General features: G+C 52.6%; 1 protein-coding gene and 1 long non-coding RNA gene across 15 annotated transcripts in view; one reads left to right on the plus strand and one right to left on the minus strand.

Moving 5' to 3' along the window:
• Positions 1 to 4,768: 4,768 nt before the first annotated feature.
• On the minus strand, positions 4,769 to 11,325 carry POU3F3 (POU class 3 homeobox 3). The gene has a single exon (XM_060309543.1). The coding sequence runs from the start codon at positions 11,257 to 11,259 to the stop codon at positions 9,739 to 9,741; it is 1,521 nt and encodes a 506-aa protein (XP_060165526.1). The 5' UTR covers positions 11,260 to 11,325; the 3' UTR covers positions 4,769 to 9,738.
• Positions 11,326 to 15,047: 3,722 nt separating this feature from the next.
• LOC132598216 (uncharacterized) overlaps positions 15,048 to 21,936 on the plus strand; it is a 66,344-nt gene continuing 59,455 nt past the window's right edge. For 4 of the 14 annotated variants that reach the window (XR_009566126.1, XR_009566127.1, XR_009566122.1 and 1 more), the window contains exon 1: positions 15,050 to 15,279. This is a non-coding gene — a long non-coding RNA (uncharacterized lncRNA). Of the gene's footprint in view, positions 15,280 to 21,936 lie in introns of all 14 variants that reach the window. The other 10 variants (XR_009566113.1, XR_009566116.1, XR_009566118.1 and 7 more) reach the window with 6 other exon arrangements.

The raw sequence follows: 21,936 nt of genomic DNA on the forward strand, positions 1-21,936 counted from the left end.
GGCCCTCTCCCAGCCCCCAAATTAGGTACAACTCCTCTTTTAGCCAAAGTACAGCTGGATGCAGGGTGTTTAAAGGCTACTCTGGCAAACAGGAGGTACAGAGAATGACTGTTCCCACACACACAGGCTTGCATGCGTCGTCGTATGTGGCTACACATCTCCCGTTTCTCCCTAGTGTTTTTAAATTAAAGCTATTTAATTTGTCTCCATTCCTTCCTTCTAGGCCTTTATGCCTGCACATAGACATTTGGAGAAAAATCAAGTGTGAGCACCTCTCCCCGCAGAAAGTTCTGTATGTTACGTAACACACTCACACGGGGATTCCTCGGGTTACCAGTTTGCTCCCAGTCAGCCAGCACTTGGCTTTTGGGCTGGGGTAGGGGTGTCAGGGTGATGCACACGGATGTGGCGGCTTCACTGGGGGGGAGGCGCTTTTCTTCCCCCTTCTTGAAGTCCCAGTTCAAGGCCCAGGAACAAAGGGAGAGGTAACTGATCTGTCCTCTGGTCTCTCTCCCTTCACTTCCACCCCCCTCACCTGCAGACCTGCAGGCCCTCCTCCTTGATAAACAGAGGAAAGCCTGTGAGTTCAGGTACACAAGTAAGTAGTGCTGACCTGCGAGGCTCCCCCACTGAAAATCAAAAACCCCATTTTAGGTGTGCCTTGAGTCCCCACCACCTCCTCTCCCCCAGATGTCACTGGACCCAAGGCTATCTGCTTAGCCTCCCTCTCTTGTGAAAAACATCCAGGACAACTATTAAATAGTTCCTGGAAGAGTTAAAGACATCTCTCAGGTTTGAAACAGTTTTTTAAAGCCCTGTTTGGAAGAAATCTTGGAGAAGTACAAAGCATAATCAGTAGGATGGCCCGAGCAAGTTTGAAAGATTTCTCCCCCAAAATGTTAACTAAAAAGAGTTTGTAGGTGTTGTTTTCTTTACTGATGGGTGTTTCCCTGTTGTAACCTACAGATTCTCAAGACCAAGCTAGTAAGACATTTAGTTTCATTTTGTTAGTTTCTGGGTGACACGATACTTTCCGATTAGACCTAATTTATTTATTTTTTAAAAACTCTGCTGGAGAGTTTTCAACCTTGGAAATATAAATGAAGCATAGACTCTCCCTCCGAGATTCTCACATGGGCAGAATGGAAGGACCCTGCCTGGCTCCCCTTCACACCTGGAAGTTGCCCTGCCTGAACCTAGGTGGACTGAGGGTGACAGGTTGGGCATCTTTTATTTCAGTGCTGGCGCAAGGCGAGCTCTTTGAAATGAGTATCTATTCTATTTCAGAGTGCAGTGTCCCAGTCGGCTAAATGGGCTTGTCTTCTGCCAGGAGGGACACAGTCCTGCAGGACAGAACAAATGTTGGATCTCCCAGGAAGCTCTTCGTCAAAACATCCCTTGCCCTTTTGTTTTTGTTTTTGAATTAAAAGATGTGTTTTCTTTCCTCTCAGTGTTCGTCCTGTTATTTTGTGGCTACAACAATGAAACGTGGAAAACAGTTATTCTTTTTTGTCCTCTGTAAATGTCTCATTTGGGGACCTCGGGAAGCTCCAAACCTACCTCAGGTGTGTCCTGTGCTTTTGATGTTGACTCCCTACTCACTGGGGTGCCCAGAGACTCACACTAGGTTCCCCCTTCCCCTGGGCATCCTTTCTCTCCCAAACAATGCCCCTCTCGCAACTCGAAACTCGCAGGGGAAAGGGACTTACTTAGAGAAAGCATCCCAAGTTAATAAAGACCAGACTCAAGTTCTCCAGGTAAGCGATGCTTATACTGGGGGCAAGAAAGCCAAGAACCAGCATCACCCCAGGGGCGACTCCTGTCAGGAAGGAGTGAGGGCAGCAGGCACATTGCCACAGAAATGGCTAAAACTATGGCAACTACGTGAGGTTTACGGTTAAATTCTGCTATATTCCCAGCCAGCTCAAGTTATTTAAATTTTAGTTTTGTTCACACACGTGCACACACACCCCAACTAGGGTTAAGTTACCAGCACAATTTCCCTGGGCAACTCTGGTGACAGGAACCACTGCCAACAAACTTATTTTCTGAAGAGTAAAAAGGAAAAAAAAACACACACACACAAAACCTCTGCATGTCTTTTAAACGGTTATTTTATACTATTTAACATCCCCACAGACAGGAATTGGCCGGGACACCACTGCTTCTTTTTCTAGGAACAGGTAAATTAACCATTCTTCTTCCCCTCCCCCAAGACGCAGCTATTTTTAAAAGCTAAAATTTCTCTTTCCAAAGGGAGGAGAAGGAACAAATTCCATTAATGAATTACGTACATGGAATGTGGCTTGTCTAGGGCAATTGTATTTGTAAATAAATGTAAATAAATTTTCCTGAGAACTCTGATGCCTCTGAGCACTTAATATAACAAATATTCAACTTCTGGTTTAATTTCCACTGGGTTTCTTTCTTTTTCTTTTCTTTTCTTTCTTTCTTTCTTTCTTTTTTTTTTTTGTATTCACTACAAAGAAATCAGGTTAAATTGAGTCAGTTGGGGGGCGGTGTTCAGGATCTTGAAGCGTCCAGGCTGACCGGGGGAAAAGTAACCTCTTAAGTTCTCACGTTTACCAAAGTGCGAGCGAAGGGGGCTGGCTCCCTGGAAATGCGGCTGTAATCAATCTGGGGAGTTTCACTTTTGCCCCCGGATCTTTCTAAAGCTGACCATGGCCTCCTGTGGCAGCTTGAGAGGCGAAGCCGGCGCGATCCTGCTGGCGGGCGGCTTGGGCACCGACCCGGCGCCTGGCAAACCCGCCTCCCCTGCGGCCGCATTCGCCCACCGCCCGCTCAGGGTCGCCGCGCAGGCCAGCGGCCCGCAGCCCCCGGACGGGGATCGCGATGCGGCCGGGCACACGCGGCCGACCCCAGCGTTCGTGGGGCGCCCGAGTCCCCCCCCCACCCCCGGGGGCGACGGCTGGGCCTGGAGCCCCGAAGTCCACCAAGCGCCGGCCTCCCGCCGTCCCGCCTCCGCTCGAATCCCGAACAAAGCAGCGCCCCGTGCCCCAGGCCGGCCCCGCTGACCCCTGCTTCCCGGCCCCCCCCCCTCTTCGGACTGCAGCCCAGGGCTGGAGCCTGCTCCGAGCCGGTGCGTCCCCTCCCTGCGCTGCACCCTTCGGGAAGGGACACGCCGTGCCCCCGATGGAAGCCCCAGGCCCGGGTCTCTGGCCCCGACCCAGGTCCTCGGAGACCCGGGGCTCCAGCTCCGTCTTTACTTTTCCTCCAGGGCCCTCGGGCGTGGGCCCCAGAGAGGGTCGGTCAGCAGGCCCTGAGCTCAGCTTTCTCAGCTCCACGGTCATCGAATTCCCGGCAGAGCAGGCCGGGCCCCAGGACGGAAAATCCGCAAACGTGGAGCAGAGGGCAACAGGCCTTTCTACCCTGGTGTTCCCAGAAGTGTCTCCAGACGCCCGGAGCCTGAGCCGCGCTGGGCTCAGCCGCCCCCCAGCCCACCCGGGAAACTTCCACAAGTTCGCAGCCCGCTCCTCAGGTTCTTAGGTTTTCTCCAGCTACCGGCCTTGTCGATTGCTCTGCCAACTGTCCTTTAGTCTCTAGGGCTCCCGAGGCCTGAGTCGGTCCAGAATTATGATAATCATTGTTATTATCAGGCTGGGGACGGAGCGCAGAAGCAGAGGATGGGGGCTGAGGGACAGAGAAGAAATGCTGATGAAGGGGGATATTTCAACCTGTTTCAAAAAGTTTCAGTTGACAATTATCAGTAACCCCGATAGACAACTCCATTAAAAAAAAATTTACTACTGCTCTTGAAAAGCCGTTATTTTTTACATCGCTTTTAGGAAGATAGATGAACAAAACCTCGCGTTTCAAGCCGTTTTGATCTGTAATTAAACGGCAGGACCGGTTTGTATTCTCCTACGGCTTTTACAGAAGTTGCAGTGATCCAAAGTCGGGTTGCTGTGTCAGAGTGGCATTTTTATTAATGAGAATACAAAAAGCTTGCATATTCTTAGCCCTGCTTGAATTTAGTTGCTAAGCAACTGGTGTATGGTAATTCATCCGCGAAATTTAAATCTTTGAGAAAGGATCTTGCGTTTTGCTGAATGGTCGCCACGAGGAAAACAGCTTGTGGGACTGTCCGCAGCTGTTACGGCCGGGCCGCCGGGCAGAGCCGGGCCGGGCAGGGTCGGGCCACCCTCCCCCGCCCCGCGAGCGCCACCGCCCCACCTGGGCGCCGGGCCCCGCGCTGCATCCCCGAGGGAGGCGGGCGTCTGAAGCCTGCGGCCTGAGGCCGGCACCACCCTCCCCCTCTCCTCCGATCTCCCACTTCCACCTGCGGCAGACCTTGCACCTGAGCCAGCCGTCTGCACCCCAGGGTGGAGGGGCCAGGCCGCGACCCCGCGCCGCCCTCCTCCCAGCGCCCGCGCCCCCAGGCCCGCAGCGCGCGCACACCCGGCCGCCGCGAGCACGCCGGTTGCCCTCTTCCCAGACCCCTCTGAGGTCACTTCCAGGAGGACTCTTCCTCAAGGAAGATCCGACTCATACAGAACGCAGCCCACAGCCCTCCAGAAGGCCAGGCGGCCGCCACAGGCCGGCAATGACATCATAGGCTCCTGCTTGCCACGCTCGCGCCCGCATTTTAGGAGACAGGAACAAACACGGATGTGAAATCAAGAATGAAAGAGACAGTAATCTAATTAATAGGCCATGAGCCAGGCTAACAGAATCAAAGAATCTGATTACACAAGTACCCCTCTTGCTATCTCCGCCGCCCCGCCCACACCCGTCTCCTCCAGCCTCCCCGCCGCTTCCTTTGCTAGGTTGGAAAGTCCAGGAGGCAAACCCAGAGCCCTCCAATTTCCTCACTGAAATCAAGATCAAGCCCACGGTGGGGCTCCATCAGCCGGGAGGTCACGTGGGTGACCTTCGGGCCCTCGGAACAGCCGCTCTGAGGAACTGAGATGACCAAGTGACCTACAGAATTTGCAAAGCTGGAGAGGTGACCCCTACACTTCCTACAAGTATCACTCTCAACCACAACCACGACCACGACCACGACCACCATCACTACACCTGCACTGATTGCTTCTGCTGTAACAGGACCAGGAGAGAGCCATTCTTCACTCAGAGCCATTTTAAGAGGGTCCACTTTTTCAAAAAACCATAGCACAACTCTTTTTCCACATCACCTTGCTTCTGGGTCACCGATAACCTCCAAGTTTTAACTCTCCTTCCACACCCTTCCCCACCACAGACATCTGAGCACAGCCAGGTACTAGGTTTTATCACTGCTACATAGCATCTGTTCTAATAGGTCCAGTCAGTCATGTGCAATTCATGAAAGAAGTGGATTCTCTCATTTCTATCCTTCTGCCTTGAAAAAAACCAGGTCCACCTCCTAAATAATTAATTTCAAGTCTGCATCCAGTGCCAATACTTGTTGCATCCATTTTAGAGTTTGATTAATTACCCTGGAACTTGGGCAAACCAAACTCAGTGTGGAGAGAATGTTTCTTCCTTCAATTTAGTTCTGAAAGCTACAAGTTAATGACGGATCTCTACTCTATTTACATACAAATTGGTGCAAATATGGCCATCTCTTAAAATGCATTTGGTATAAATATATAAAAGTGTCATTTTTGATTTAGCTTGAAGAGGTTGATCATTTATTACAAAAATAAACGAATAAATACAACAATATATTGTTGCTTCCAACAGGATAAATACTTTACAAATATATAATTTAAAAAACAAATTTAATTGTTAAAATTATTTAAAATATTACACTTATCGATAAAACTATCAATAGCATAGACTGCATTTAATATTAGAACCGATTATTCTCTGAATGTTGAAAACCATTCATACAAAACAGATTATGAGCATGGTAATGAGCGTACACTGGGGGCTACAGGGAAGCAAAGGGAATCTTTAAGATCAATAATGAATAGTTCGGTTTTGGAACAAAGAAGTAGTCCTTGGCTAAGTACTTAAAGAAAAAAAAAAAAAAAAAGGCAGAGCAACAACAACAAAGTGACTATTTTAAATACACCTTGAATGATTTATCGCCCAGACTTGCAGGGGAAGATGATTGGGTGAATGAGATGGCTGTAGCTTGGACAACTGATCAGAAGCCACGGGAGACTGCAAACTATAAATGGGCCTAGCTTGGGATTAGCCAGATTGATGGAACAGAACTTTGTCACTTTCCTCTGAGTTGGAAGGGGAGGAGGGGGTGGGCTGAAATGGAGGAAACAAACGAACACTTGACGAAGCACAAGACACTTGCGCTACAAAGGAACACAATGACCAAATTCATTAAAAAGATCTGGTGATATATAACAATATTTTCATTATTTACATGTGTAACAATATAAGCCTTAGCACAAAACCTCTCAGTTGTATCTGCCCTCACTTGTTTTGCAACCATGAATTTCATTTTGTAAATACATTCAAAGGGTTGATTTTTTAAAAAAAATATGGAGTGCAAGCATGAGCTCACTTTAAAAAAATACAAAATAATGGAATAAAATGGGCCAGCTTTCCCAGCTGCTCTAAGTTACTCTGCTACCTCTAAATCAGAGCTTCTTCCAAAGTAAACAGCAAAGGTTACTTTTTAATAGAAAACAGGGTGAAATCCAATGTTAGTTCTTTTGTTGTCAGCCAAATCATGTAAGCGAATGCCTCCTAACATTTGAAATAGACCCATTCTCTGTCTGATCAACCACTACCAGTCCTGCAGGGAACATAGGTTTTCATCTCACGCGCCAGTAGCATCCACCCTATAAAAACAACCACACCCGATCCTCAGCTTTCCAATAAGGCCTTCCGTGCTTGCCCCTGTAGACCCTCAAAAAATGATAAAGTTTGTCACCACCCCCCCACTCCAGGTTGTAAATTTGCTGGGCAAAGAGATTACAATAGCAAGACAAATAGGAAACGAGAAGGCAAAGAAAAGTAAATTGTGGTTTCTTGTTTTCATTTTTTCCCTGTTCTCTGTTTAATAAATATGGCCTTTTTCAGATTTCACAAATCAAAATGATTGTGATTTTTAGTACGATTTGGTGTTTAAAATAATGCAACCCAATACACGGCCATCTGGCTGGGCTTGATTTATGAAAGTGACACAGGGTCTGTCTGGAAGAAATAACTGCTCCTTGTTGCTCTCACAGTTTTCCGGGTTTTTTAACCCCTGCATTGATATCACAGGGAGAGGGAGTAAAGATGAGAGAAGACGCAAAAAGTGAGTGACAGCTCAATGAGATTAGGGGGAAACTAATCTACAAAATCATTGCTTTATCACCCCCAAATACTTTTTTTTTTAAAGTACAGTACGAAGGGACTCAAGGAAGCAGAGCCTTTTGCGTCTTGTTTCTTACAACCTGAGGCATTACACTTTCATTTTCCCACATTGTAAATATTGATACATTAACTTGATAAATGTGACCGCTCTGCAGGGTGTATCTAAAGAGTGATCAAAAAGTGAAAACCCCCAGCACCGGTGAAGAAAATACAGAATCATACTGGGGAAAGAGGGAAACACAGAAAAAATGTAGAAGCTTAAGTCTGAGCTGGTGATCACACTGAGGGTAATGCAGTGTGGTCCACAATGAGGGGTTTAGAACTACATTCTCCCATATGATAGAGGAAACAAACAAAACACCCCCCCCCCCCAACGGCTTAATAATTTAAACTTAATTACGTATACTTATTAATGGGAAGTAATTGATATAAAAATATTTCATCGACTTGTAAGCTATTCTTTACCACTATTAGTCTTCAGAAAAAAAGAGGAAAGAGATGTAGCAATATGATGGGGGAGGGGAGATGAGAGGGAAAAGAGAGGCTAAACTTTGGTGGTGGTGGTGAGCAACTCTGTGTTCACCATTAATAACCAGTTGGCACGTTTTTACTGGGGATGTAGTCCAACATTCTGATAAAGGTGATAAAGGACACAGGTATCTCTGAGAAAAGGACTAGCATTTAGACAATCTCACCTAAAAACACTAAAAACACCCACTAAAATTAAGGGAGGGACAAATTTTCTGAAATTAACAGACTAACAAGGAGTGACTACGTGGTCAGTTACTAGCGGTTTCTGTCATTGCCTTTTATTCTAGATTTGCAAATGTACCTTAGGTGGAGCAGATGGCTTCCTCAGCTCTATTCCTTCAGGATTTGCATTGTAAAAAAATATTTTCTAAAGGACTCTTTTCTTCCCACACAGTGTTTATGCATCAGACACAGACTATTTCATTCTAACAAATTTATTTTCTCGATCAGCTCTTATGGAATCACTACTCAAATTAAATTACAATCAAATGATCACATCAAAAGATACCCTTATTACCTAGCAACTGTCCATATTTTCATTTCATTTTGATTTGTGCTCGTCTGAAAAAAACACGTAATACAAGATCTGGGGAAAAATAAATTACCGTTTTGCAGCAGTTCATAAGTATTCTGAATAAAATATTAAAAGAAGTCATTTAATGAAAATATAAAGCAAATATTTTTAGATCAACAACGGATCTAACAATTCTATATTGCCGTCTTTTGAAAAGTCTGTTTATTAAAACCTACCAAAAACACTGCTTGGAAAGGGCAGTATTATATAATCACATCCACAGCACCCATTCAATCAAAGTTGGCAACGGATTGAGGAGAAGAGTCCGGAGAAGTGCTGTCTTTCTAAATCCCTTGATCTGAGTCAGTCCAGAAATAAAAAATAAAAAATATTAATAAAAAAAATATTAGCGGTGGCATCTTTAGGCGTCGTCCACCCATCGGAGCGGCAGCCGATAAGCCGGGGTTGGATGCCGGGCCTCGCTCCGCGCCCAGTCCGCCCGCCCGCTCCCGGATTCGCCGGGGCCTCTCCCACTGGCCGCTGGACATCCCCTGCTCCCTCGCCCATCCCTCTGCTCTTTCGAGATGCTTTTATTTCCAAGGTTACTTTGAGGATACGTATTCTTTTTCTTTTGGCTTTGCTATCAGTCTGTTAATTTCAGAAGCTGTGAATACATATATGTATATATATATATTTCTTGTTTTCCAGAGATTGTTCTTTTTTTTCTCCTTCCCGTTTCATAGTCAATTTGTTTGTCCCCAAATGACTTTGATATGGACAAGAATAACAGGGTCCGGGAGCACAGAGTCACCCCTGATTAAACCCGGTGCCTCTGCCTGCTTTCTGGTCGCTCCCAGGAAACAAAGTTTCGGTGGATCTCTCGAGGCGAGGGTGGGGGGGCGGCCCTTTGGAGGGAGGAGGTGGGAGGGAGGGGGGATGCTTTTTTTTAAACAAATGTTTGTTTGTTTGTTTTTAAGAGGATAGGACGAGGCAGGTGCTAAGTGCTCTCCACCGTCGCCCCGTAGGACTTCTCAGGGTGGGAAAAGCCTCGCGAGCGCAGTTTTGGGGCGCTAGGCATCTTCACCCTTCTTTAAAAAGAAGCCCCCAAACGAACCCCCACCAGAGTAGAAACGAGATCTCACGATCGCCCCCTTTTTTCTTCCGGTTTTGCCACGGTCGTGTATATAAAACAGTCTGGGCATTTCTAGACTTTGTTTGTTTGTTTCGCCCCTCCTTCCTTGGACTTCAAACAACGTCTCCTCGGTGCGTCCCTCTCCTTTCCCCCCGAGGGCGGGCAGGCCTGTCTTTGGGAGGAGGGGAGGGCGGCCCGGCCCGCCCGACCGCGGCGGCGGCGGCGGCGGCGACGGCGGCGTGACAGCGGCGGCGACGGCGGCGGCGGCCCGCTCCGCGCTGCGCCCGGGCCTTCACTGCACGCTTGTCTGCAGCCCGTGGTGCGGCGGCGGCGTGTCGGCGCTCACGGTGCCCACCTGCGAGTAGACGTCGTCAGGTGTCTGCTGCTGGATCCCGGGCGGCGTCATGCGCTTCTCCTTCTGGCGCCGGTTGCAGAACCAGACCCGCACCACCTCCTTCTCGAGCTGCAGGCTGTCGGCCAGGTTGGTGATCTCCTGTGCAGAGGGCTTGGGGCACTTGAGGAAGTGGCTCTCGAGCGCGCCCTTGACGCTCACCTCGATGGAGGTCCGCTTCTTGCGCTTGCGGCCCTGCGCCGCGATCTTGTCGATGCTCGTGGGGCTGCCGGTGCTCGAGTCCGCCTCCTCCAGCCACTTGTTCAGCAGCGGCTTGAGCTTGCACATGTTCTTGAAGCTCAGCTGCAGGGCTTCGAAGCGGCAGATGGTGGTCTGCGAGAACACGTTGCCGTACAGGGTGCCCAGCGCCAGCCCCACGTCGGCCTGCGTGAAGCCCAGCTTGATGCGCCGCTGCTTGAACTGCTTGGCGAACTGCTCCAGGTCGTCGGACGTCGGCGTGTCCTCGTCCGAGTGCGGGTCGTGGCTGTTGAGTCCGGGCCCCGCGCCGCCGCCGCCGCCGCCGCCGTGGTGCGGGGGTCCCTGCGCGTGGTGCGGGTGCGGCGGGTGCGCGTGCGCGTGGTGGTGGTGGTGATGGTGATGCTCGGCCAGGTCGGGAGTGTCCCCGCGCACCAGCCCCGGGTGCACCAGGCTCTGGGCGCCGCCGCCCGCGCCGCCGCCGCCGCCACCTCCCGGCCCCGGGGGCGCGCTCAGCATGCCGTTCACCGTGAAGCCCCCGGGCTGCGAGTAGAGCAGGCTCTGCGGCGGCGGCTGCTGGCCCCCGGCCATGGACGGGAGGTGCGCGGCGGCGGCGGCGGCGGCGGCAGCGGCGGCGGCGGCGGCGGCGGCCCCCCAGCCCCCGGGGTGGCCCTGGTGCGGCGGCGGCGGAGGCGGCGGCGGCCCGAGGTGCGGCGGCCCGCGGTGGTGCAGCGCGGTGCCCGCGTGCAGGTCGTCGCGCCCCGCGCCGCCCTTCACGTCGGGGCCCTGGGGCGGCGGTGGCGGCGGCGGCGGCGGCGGCTGCTGGGGGCTGCCGGCCATTCCCACGGCGCTGCCGGACCACGGCGAGCTCGCCTCCACGGCGGCGGCGGCGGCGGCCGCGGCGGCGGCGGCGGCGTGGGGCAGGGCCGTCACCCACTGGTGCGCGTGGCTCAGCATATGGCCGCCGTTGCTGGCGGCCATGGCCCCCTGCATGAAGTCGCTCTGCACCATCTTGACAGAGGCCGGGTCCCCCCGGTAGGCACCCGAGGTCACGGCGGCGCTGCCGGGCGGCATGCCACCGCCGCCGCCGCCCGCCCCGCCGCCGCCGCCGCCGCCCCCGCCGCCGCCGCCGCCGCCGCCGGCCCCCGCCGCGTCCGAGTGGACGATGGAGCCGGCCGCTAGCAGGCTGTTCCCCGGCAGGTAGGGGTTAGAGGCCGCCGTGGCCATCCCGCTCCGCTCCCGCCACCCTACCGCCGCCACCACCGCCGCCGCCGCCGCAGCAGCAGCCGCGGCCGCCGCCGCCGCCGCCGCCGCGCCCCCCCGCCTCCCCCCGCTCCGCCCCCGCCCCGGGCCCCCGCCGGCCCCGCCGCCGCCGCCGCCTCCGCCCCCGCCGCCGCAGCCGCGGCCGCCGGCTGCAGCTGCAAGGCCGCTGGGCAGGGCGCGGGGGTCGCCGGCCGGCCTTGGTCAGCAGCCGCCGCCGCCGCAGCCGCCGCCGCAGGAGCCGCGCTCCGGGGAGGGGGGCTCGCTTCTCGGCGGGGCGCGCTCCGTGGCCGCCCCCCTCAGGGGGGGTCGTGGCCGCCCCCCAGCCCCGGCGCGATCGGCTTGCTCCAGCGGGGCTCGCCGGGCGGGGCGCGGGCCTGCGCCGGGGCTCCTGGCCGGGCGCGCCGGCTCGCGCTCCTCCTCCTGTCCTCGGGCGAGCGCGGACTCTGCCGGGGCGCGGGGCTCGGTCCACCTGCTAAGTGGAGGTTTCGCTGGAGGCAACAAAGAAAGCAGCCGTTCCTTTCTTCTGGACCAAACCGTGGACGACCGGCGACCGGCCGCTCCTCGCCGCCTCCTCAGGAACGCAGCTCACTCGTCTCCCCTTGGAGTAGTAAAACTTTTTTTTGTCCTTGAAGGCGTGGTGATGCTGGCTGCTCGCGTGCGGAGAGGAGAGGCTGGCTCCTGCTCTCCCCCTCCGGTCCTCTCGTTTCAAGTTTTGTTCTGTCCTAGGAAAACTTCTGGCGCTGGTGCATTTCTCTGAAGTTGCTATTGCCGGAGCTCGTGGTTGCCTCTGAAACAACAGTCCTTTTTCATTCTCCTCGCAACAGTCACAGTCTGATGCGACATCTTTCCTTTTGGGTAGAAATTAGGAGACAAATATAACAAGGAAAAAAATTGAACAGGAGAAAAAGGAGGTCGAGTTTCTCGGTTACCTTGCTGCTGATGGTTGGGGTTGGTGTTTTGTTTTTTTCCCAGCAGAGGTCTGCAGGAGGAGGAAGAAGAGTGCACTGGTGGAGGTGGAGATGTGTGTGTGCATATAGGGGATCCTTGATACACAACCAACTCCAGTGGCACGACGCACGGCTCGGAGGCTGCCCCGACGGCGCTGGCGCTGGCCGTGCCGGAGCGGAGTTGCCGCGGGAGCTCGCTCTGCGCCCTGGTTCGCGCGCTCTCCCTCTCTCTTCCCCTCTCCCTCCCTCCCTCGCTCTCGCTCTCGCTCTCGCTCTCTCGCCCTCTCGCCCGCCCGCTCGGATCTGACAGTTCGCTCTCTGTCCCTCCCTCTCCGAGCGGGGACTGTCGAATGTTTACCCTCCGCCGCGAGCGCGCACCCACCACTGCACTTTCCCAAATACAAGGAAGTCGAGCACCAGGGCCCCCGCTGATTGGCTACCCGCTGGGTGATTGGCAGGTCCGGAATGACTGGCTCAGGACGCGCGGCCCCCCTTCCGGCCGTTCCGATTGGTTGCTTTTTAATTTAGGCAGAGCGTCGTAGAAGCTGGAAATCTGTCGTCCCCCCCTCCCCCCGCCTCCTCCCTCCGGTTCGCCACTTTCTCCTCCCCGCCCCTCCTCCGCCACCCCCTCCGCCACATCTTAACTCTTAGTGTCCGGCCGAGACGTAGGCTTTCCCTCCGTGGCTCTGGGCATCTCAATAGGTCGGGGAGGGGGAGGGGGAGGGGGAGGGGGAGGGGGAGGGAAGAAAGGGAAAGGAGGCGGGGGGCGTGCGGGGGTCCGAAGGAGAACGTAGAGGGGAAAATCGTGAAAAATAGCAACCTACCCACTCCACCTGGTACCGCGTTGTGCTGCCGTCCTCCCCGCCCCCCACCCCATCCCAGAGATCGGTAACGCGCCCGGCACGGATGTGCCATTCACGCCAATACCTATAGGCAGATGTGTCCCCAGTGGTTTCAAAGTTTCCTTGCTCCTCCACCAGCCGGCCCCCGTCCCCGCCTCGGCGGGGGTGGGAAGGGGGAGCTGGCGGCGCCGAGAGCCCGGGTAGCGGCCGCGCTCCTTGGAAATCCGCCACCGCAACTTTCCGCAGCCGCTTCGCGCCGGCAGCCGCCCCCTTTGTTTAAGTTCTCGGATGCCATAGTCTGGGAAACCTGCAGCCCGGGACCAGCGCCGGGCCCGCGCGTGCGAGAAGGACCGCAGGCTGCAGCGCGCTCCCCACCCCCGCCTCTCCCTTCCCCCGCCCCCTCCGCCGGGATTCCGGCGAGGATCGCGCGTGCCCTTGCGAGTCCCGGGGTGCCAGGCGGCGGAGCGCTCGGCCGACCTTCCCCCTAGACACACCGTTAGTGTGTCTCCCCCCGACCCCCCCCGATCCCCCCCCCCGACCCCCAAAGGCGTCGGGAAGCCTGCAGCAGCGGGAGCGGCCTAAGGAAGCGGATCCGCCCGCCGCGCCCTCCACCGCTCACACTGTGTGCGGGTGCGTGTGTGTATTTCTTTATTTCGGTGCGGTCGTTATTAGCGGTGTTTCGCCTGCTCGGTATTCTTGGGCACGCTGGGGCTTTCTCTTTCTCTCCGGCCTCGGAGGGTCTGCGGCGGGCGGCGCTGAGCGCGTTCTCAGCCCAACCCGGCGGAAAGAGTTAAGGGGGCCGGGAGGGGGAGCGCGCGGGGTGGGCGGGAGAAGAGGGGGTGGGGGGAAGCGGCCGAGCGGAAACGCTGCACGGAGGAGCCTCAGCGAACCAAGAAAAAAGAGAAAGTGGCCACGAAAACAAGGGCAAATTGAACCCTCCTCGGGGATTTCCAATGAACTAACCCGACTCGGACATTCAGTAAATACATCGTCCCTAATGAGTGTGCGTGTGCTTGCACCCCGCACCCGGCCGCGCTGCGCCGGCCCTGCCCGCCGCCCCGGACGCAGACGGGGAGCCGCCGGGGTGCTCGGGGCTGCCCTTCTCCCGCGAATAATTCCTCTCCTGAGCGCAGTTAGGGGTACTCAGAGCCGGAGCTCTCCAGCCCAGTCGCAGACACGCAGCCCTTGCGAGATCTCGAGATGAACAGTGGGCGCGTAGCATTTGTGTAGGATCTGGTCCAGCTCCTGCGTGCCGGGCCGGGGGGAGAGATGCCCTCGTAGGTAGGTTTTAGTGATTCCATTATTGCGAAGGTATAGACCTGAACGGCGGCGGTAACCAAACCCCAGACAGAACGGATTTTTCCCTGTGCGTCCCCCTAAGGTTCCTTTTTATATTTATGTATGCGTACATGTCTATATGAAAGATGGAACACAGATTTCATTGAATAAATCTGAGATCTCCAGGTGCAGACGTTTGAATAGCCGGTGCCAGCACCCCATGTTTTCCTTTCCTGCCGATTTTGCTTGGATTCGGCTCAAAAACCGAGAGAGTCTCGTGGTTTTGTTTACACTGAATGGGGAGGTTAGGAACAGAGCCATGGGGCCCCTTTCATTAATATACAGTGAGGATTTTGTCTAAATTACTGCTATGAATTTCACAGTACACGCTTTCAAAAGCAGTCTCAGGTGGCCTGATGAAACGTGATAACGCTTCTGCTATCCACTTTACACACATCCACTTTCTTTCTTTTCAAGGAGGGTGTGTGTGCGCGTACGGGAAGCCCCCCAAAACGCCTTGCTCCTCGAAATCAGAAATACGCTTCTGTTCCGAGCTCTGTCCCCTTCGTCCTCCCCCTTCGCGTACTTAGTTCTCCAGTCGCTCCCCAGCCCCACCCATCCGTCCCCTCCCTTTGCCGAGTGTGATTGTTTTGTCTGGAAAAAAAAAATCCAAAGTATATAACAAGGGGAGAACAGTTAGTGCTGATTTTCATTTGCATACATTTTCATATATTTTGGTGAAAATAATAGACTAGTGGAGAGCTGGGCTTAGAGGAGTCGCTGGAAAGGCAAGACTAAGGAAGCACCGCTTCTGGGGAGTTGAGAATATGCCTCCCCCCACCCCAGTCATCTTATTATTATTTTTTTAAATGAAACATCTTCATTTATTTTAAAATCTAACCTTGGAAGTTTCCTCGGTAAGTGTTTTTCATTTTCTTTCCTTGCTTTCTCTTCTCTGCCCCTCCTTTCCGGTTTATTTATGCTCTTGTAGGTTTGGGAGCTTGTTTCCAGTGCTTGGGACAAGAGAGGGCAACTGTTTTGAAGGAAGGAAGGGAAAGAGTGTTGGGGGGAGAGTTAAAAAAACCCAACCCTGCTAAAATATTACATAAAACGATGGCCTCATTCCAAAGCTCCCCACGGCAAGACACTTCACTTTTTTTTTTTTTTTTTCTGGGGAGGAGGAGAGTGCTATTAATTTTAATTGTTGATTGTCAGGGAAATATAAAGGCCCTAGAAAAAGAAGTGATGATGAAGCACGCAGTATTATAAATATTTCTTGCTTTGGGGTTTCTTTTTTCTAGAGAATCAGGACTAGAGGGAAAGAAACCCCTTTTCTGTAGCCAATGCTGATGTGTTGAACTACGTGTGCCTGCCTGGGATTGGGGTGAGGGATTCCTGCTGGGAGCAGGGGGATGGAGTGAGGGAGGGGGGCTTGGCAAAGGGAGGGCAGAGAGCTGGAGAAGAAGGAGGCAGGGGATGAAGAAGTGGCAGGAAGTCGGGGCCCCCCTGGTTAAGGCCGCGTCTGGGGAGCTGGCCGCAAGCCGCAGTCCCCCAGCTCGGTAGTGAAAGGCCATCAGAAAGAGGGTGATCAATCAAAACTAACCCGGACACCTTACACTTCATTCCCAAAGGAGGCTGGAGCTTTAGCGTGGCATAGTGTTTTACTTTGTTTTCTATTTTTGACGGCCGGCCTTGCCCCCCTCACCCCCGCCCCCCCCCGACTCTCGCCACTGTCCCTGGGTTTTGTAAAAATTAAGAGTGCCTTGCTTGCTAGGTGCAGTTAATTCGAGAAATACGGCTGGAGGAAATAGCTAGGCCAAGTCCAAGCCCATGTGAGAACCTTACTTACTGTAGTGAAATGGGCTGGAGAGGATCCTAAAAGGTTCTTGGTTTTGTTCTTTTTAGAGGAAGTCATGTCTGGGGTGGTGAGGGGGTGAGAATCAAATAGCTGGAATATTATTGCACTTTTGTCTCTGGAACACCTTGCAATTTGAAATTTGTAATTTCTTTGGAAACAGTTGATGCCAAATCAATGAAATGGTTTCTCAGGAAGGAGGAACAGGTTTCACTTGGGGAGGGGGGAAGAATCGCCAGTTTTCCGCTCCTTGTTTTGCGTGCCCGGCAGCGTCGCTTTTGACTGAGGTTAACTCTCTGTGCTCCATTGGACCAGATGCCATATAGAGCTGCTCCCTGAAGATCATTTGTTTCCTTGATGGGGAACATTTCTGAGCAGAGCATATTGGTTGCCATAGAGAGAAAAAGAAAAGGAAGAACACTGGTCACATTAAGCTATATGTTTGTGCACTGGGCTTTAGATAAAAGGACCTTGGCTCAGCCAGAGAAGAAGCCGAGATGGAGATTTCTAGCGCCACCAAAACTAGCTTTATTTTGTTTTGGACTTTTACAGTTGAAACATATAAGCTAATTTTATTTGTTGTTGTTAATTTTATATGACACGGTTTACTGAACAAAATAAACTTTGCAAGTGCTCGGGAGTCGCACTCTTGACTCGTCAGCAGGGGGCGCACTGACTCGTCTTAGCAGGTACCGTGTAAAATGCAGCTGTTTCAAAAGCAAATCTGCTCTTCCAAACTTGCCAAAGGAACAAATGCCCCTACCTTTCTATGCATATTCACAACGAGGAGTGAATTCACTGCGGAGCACAGCGCTTTAAAATAGAAGGACAGGAGCGCCCCCCCATCTCCCACCCAGCCCCTTCTGTGAAATGGCCCCGAAAGAAAAACAGTTCAAAAAACGATTCCTCCATTTCTTTCCGCAGAGTGGATGTAAGTCTGGAAAACAGAGTTGGGCTGTGAAAGCAAAAACACTTTACAGAATTATTAGGGGTATGTAGTAAGCTACCTCAGAAGCTGGCTTTCGGGTTGTATATTTTGGGAAACAGTCAAGAAGAGAAAAATACATTCTAAAGATATTATCTACTAAATAGTGAACATTCTTCAACTTGATGCAGGCTTTGACTTCTAAATAAAAATCCAGCTCCTGGAGACCTAGTCAAGGCATCCTGGATCTCTTTTACTCCATTTGATATTTAATGGCTCCTTTAATTCTCCATACCTCCTCCGGCTGTAGAAAGATTTTGGATTTATCCTTGAAAGGCTTGTTAGGGAAAAGGGAAAATACAAAATAGCCATCCCTGAGAGGTCACTGTGCGCTTGAAACTTTTTGGCACAGTATGACTTAACACAGTTGCAGAAAAGTTTTAAGAGAGCACAGGCTTTCCGCCTCAGAGATTTTTAGATACAGACAAGGAAGACTGAACTTTACTGTGGGGAATGATGAAAAGATACGTGGAAAACTTCCTAAAATAGTGAAGGGCAAATCCTGCCCGGTTCTGAGGAATTAGTCAGTTTGTCACTGACAATTTTCCCAAGGAGATTTGGAGAGCCTAAGAAAGGGAAGCCATGAGTGGCTTGTGAGAAGCTGGCTTCCGTTGTTCAGCGGCTCCCCACACCTGTGAGTATGCCACCGAGCCTGCAGGAAGGGCCCCGGGCTGGAGGCTCTACCGTCCCTCTGGAGGAGCGGGAAAGACATCTTATCCTTTCAAACTCTACTCCAAGCCAGCCAGGTTCCAGCCAGAAGTTTTGCTTTGAAACTAACTTGAAAAAGTCAAGGTTTGGGTTTAAGTGGTATTGCATCTAGGAGGGCTGAAAGATTATGGGAATAACGTATGCAAAGGAGACACTTTAAAAAAACATTTTAATTCCATGATTTTTATCCAGGAGCTCTCACATTTAGAGTCAGGAAATGTACTATCAGGTCTGTGCGAATAACACAAAGTGGGAAATGGAAGAAACCCAAACATGGCTTTTTCTTCAGCTCTCCGGACATTTCAGACAAAAGACTTCTGGGGGAGATGCACACGCACTAGACCAATGCCTCAAAGCTCTAGGTTACTTTGCAGGCCCTGGGCTGCTAAATGCATTTTAAAATTATTCAGGAGAAAGGGCACTTTTCTGTTTAGCCAGGCATTTTGTAAAGCAATAGTTAAGCAATAACTGTACATATTGGGAACGTACTTTTTGGTATCACTTTTCACTAACCATCACTGGGATGGTTACTATCTTGGCTGCTTTGTATGTTCCTTTTCTATAAAGTTACTTAAAAAAAAAAACCTGGAAGAAAAAAAAAGCTTGCTACTCATGATATCTACAACCTTAGGTTACCTCGAGTAAAGGAAATAGAAAATAATAATTCTGGGTAAAGCAACAAGTTAATTCGAGAACTGGCATATTATAGAGACCGCGTTAGCATTCTGTAATGATTTGGAGGTGGGAACAATCAAGCTGGGTATGAATTAAGATCCAAAGAGCTGGACAAAGCTACACACTTTAAATTGTTGGGGATGGTGAAATTGCTTTTGCCAAAAGAGAGAATGAAGAACATTACCTGGGTCAGATGTACAGAATACAAACTGGGTATTTGCTTCCATTTGAGAATGATAAGGTGCTCCGTCCGGTGCCGTGGCAATGCAGAAGCACATTTGCCGTTTGCAGTTACAAGTTAAAACGTGTAGCATACTCACCATCCACACTGTGTGCTAGGTCCAAAGAAAGGGCTCTTCAGTGGTAGCTTTTGGGTGGAAATGAGGATTTGCCCTCTGGCTGGGCGGTGGGTGGGTGGTTTCTTGGTCTTGCTAAGTTTTGGGAAGTGTCCCGATGGTTCCTCCCGTGTGGTTCTTTGTATCACTTTGATAACTGATTTATCTGATCTGCAGGAAAGGAGCAAGCACTTAGTTCTCTTAGATGGGCTGAAAGGAGCAATGATAAATTCAGACACTTGTGATTTCTCACCCTCAAGTAAGAAGCTTTACTGCTGATGCTTATAAGACAGCTTTAAACTACAGACCACCTCAGATTGTGGAATCTAAATTAAGAAGGCACGATAAGTTGGTCATCGAGTGTATGCTTTTAAAACAACCCATTTCCAACAGTTTGCTCACTGTAGCTGCATTCGTGCACCTGACAAGTCTGGTAATGAAAGCTACCAATCGCTAGGGAAGCCGTGGCTGACACAATGTGATGGGCTATTCTTGCCTGTCCCCCCCTCACCTCCCCTCACCAACAGTGGTCTTCTTGGAATTTAAATTCACAGGGCTAGGTAACAGGGAACCCAGCTGATTGACCAGAGTGATGATGATGATTTATTAACAAAAACATGTGGGTATGTCTGGCTAGAAAAATATTCCAAGGTCAACTTGGTGTTTTTGTGTCTGTGTTTTTAAAAACAAAATATTAACTCAGCTTTGCCAGAGGGGTGGTTGGATTTTTTTGAGCTTGTGGCCCTAACAGAATGAACTCTCCTCTCTTCCTTGAGGACACGCCCTGCCCAGAACCCCCCAGCTTCCCTGTATAGCTTCTCCTTTCTGGGTTGGAACCAGGGAGTCTACTGATGGATGTCTGTAGCACACCAGAAAAAGCAATTCTTGTACTTTAGTGCCTCTGTTTTTTTTTTTTTTTTAGATTTTTTTTTTTAACACTTGAACTTAGCTATTGTCTGAGGAGCCGGGTGCAGACTGCAGCTCATCAGGCCGAACGCTGCTCTTTTGGGCATTTCCCCCAAATGATGCTTCTGTGGTGTCTTTTCTCCTGTGGACGCTGAAGCTCCCACTTCCCTGCCCTGCTCCCTCCCTAGGCTCACCCTGGACTGTTAGCCCTAGGGGGTCTTCAAGGCTGGCTATGCTGCTCACTTTTAAAATACAGTACCAATATTCACTGAGAACTGATACTTCGGATACTCTGTGGTTTGCAGCAATAAAATTCCAGCACTAAAATATCTGGCAAAGAGACTTTGGCGGTAGAACTAAATGACCTTGCTCATTGTAGCTTCATGCAACTGGGGCTTGTTAGTCCCCAGTTAAAAGTTCTGTGTCTGATTATAGCTTTGAAGGCCCACCTCCTCCCCCCAGATTTCAGGTAGGGAGGCTGGTTTCTCAACAAAGCCCAAGGGGAGGGTCCCAAGCTTACAGTGGTGTTGGACAGCCCTCAGCTCTTAATTTAATATTATATCAGGGTGCAAAAAACCTCCCGAAGTCAAGGCGTGTGTTGTCCAAATGGCTTAGGCTCTGTTCCCTTTATTTGAAATTCACATCGCAGAAACAAAACAAGTAAAACTTCACTTGGAAAAACATTGACTATTCAAGTCTCCAAAATTCGAAAACACTGGGGTGTCAGTGCCAGGGTCCAGCAAGCGATTCCTTTCCAGGGTTAGGAAGTCAGATTGGGACGTTCCCTAGAAAGGTTTGCTTTGGGCGCGGGGGGTGGTGGTGGTGGTAGTGTCTCTCTTCCGCAGCCGCAGGGTCCCCCTGCCCGCCCCCTGCTGTGATTTGCGGCCCTCCGAAGCGGCTTCTCTCGAATAGGCGGCGGCTTCTGGGGGTCCCAGGGCCGAGCTCTGCTTCCTTAGACTGCATTTTGTTTTACTGAGAGCACAATTTGCATAATAAAATGAAGAGGACCCATTCCTCCCCTTTTCTCCGTACACACTGCCCGGCAAGGACTTTGAGACTGTTATCTGAACACCCTGAGCGGCCTTCAGAAGTCGAATTAGCATTGCTTTTCTAGGGGAAAAAGAAAAACGGAAAGCGATTAAAAGCGAGAAGGCCAGGGGAGAGGGAGTAAAGGAGGAGGAGTGAGGTGGCGGAGAAAGCGGGGAGGGAGCGAGGAGCGCGGGGCCAGAGGCACAAAGGGGAGAGAGACCAGACGGGGTGCGGGCCAGCGACGAGGGAAACGCTGAGTCACCCTAACCGGTCACCGGGGACAAGGCGGCGAGATGCCGCAGCCCAGGAACAGCCGGTGCGCATCGCACCCCACCTTCTAGGCCTCCTTCCCGCCCGCCGCCGGCGGAGCGCGGCCGTGGAGCTCGGCGCCGCCCGCCCGCCTTTGTCACCGGCTCGGTGCGCGGCCGCGGCCTCCCGCGGCGGGCTTTGTTCTGGCGGAGCAGGGCAGGACCCCTCGCCCCGCCGCCCCCGCCCCCCCCGCCCCCCCGAGCTGGGGAAGCTGGGGGTGGGGACGGGGCGAAGGGGACGGGGACCAGAGGAGCGTCGGCGGGCGCCTTGGAGCCTGGGATTTCCTGCCTTCGCTCTTTTCGTAATTGAGCTGTTCTCCTTCGGGGCGGGGGCCGGGCGGCGCGGGAGGTGCAGGACGAGCGGGAAAGGGGCGCCCGCTCTCCGCCTGCCGCGGGGGCGAGCGCGGCTAGCGGCGGATCCGCATTGTGTCCGAGTGTGCACGGCTGGAGGGGCGCAGGCATCGGTGCGGGAGGAGAGCCGCTGAATCTGGCCCCGCGTTCCAGGTTTCTGGCCAAGGTTTTGGCGGCTGCGGGGCGCCTCGGGTCAGTGCCCGGTTCTCCCCCAAGATCTGCTCTCGAGATGCTTTGGGACCGCGCGTGGGCGCTGTGGACGCGCCCTGGGTCCGGGGGCTGCCCACGGGGAGCGCGCAGATCCCCGTCGCCGAGGCCTGTGGCTGGGGACAAAGAGGCAGACGGCCGGAGCGACCAGCGGGCGGGCGCGCACAGGCACCCAGGCGCGCACCCCACCGGGGCCCTCCCCTGGAGCCCCCGCG

This window comes from Globicephala melas, chromosome 12 (assembly GCF_963455315.2).
Source record: "Globicephala melas chromosome 12, mGloMel1.2, whole genome shotgun sequence".
NCBI classification, from domain to species: domain Eukaryota; kingdom Metazoa; phylum Chordata; class Mammalia; order Artiodactyla; family Delphinidae; genus Globicephala; species Globicephala melas.

Bases quoted from the DNA above. Each gene is read 5' to 3' on its own strand.
- POU3F3 (XM_060309543.1), bottom strand. From the start codon at position 11,259: ATGGCCACGGCGGCCTCTAACCCCTACCTGCCGGGGAACAGCCTGCTA.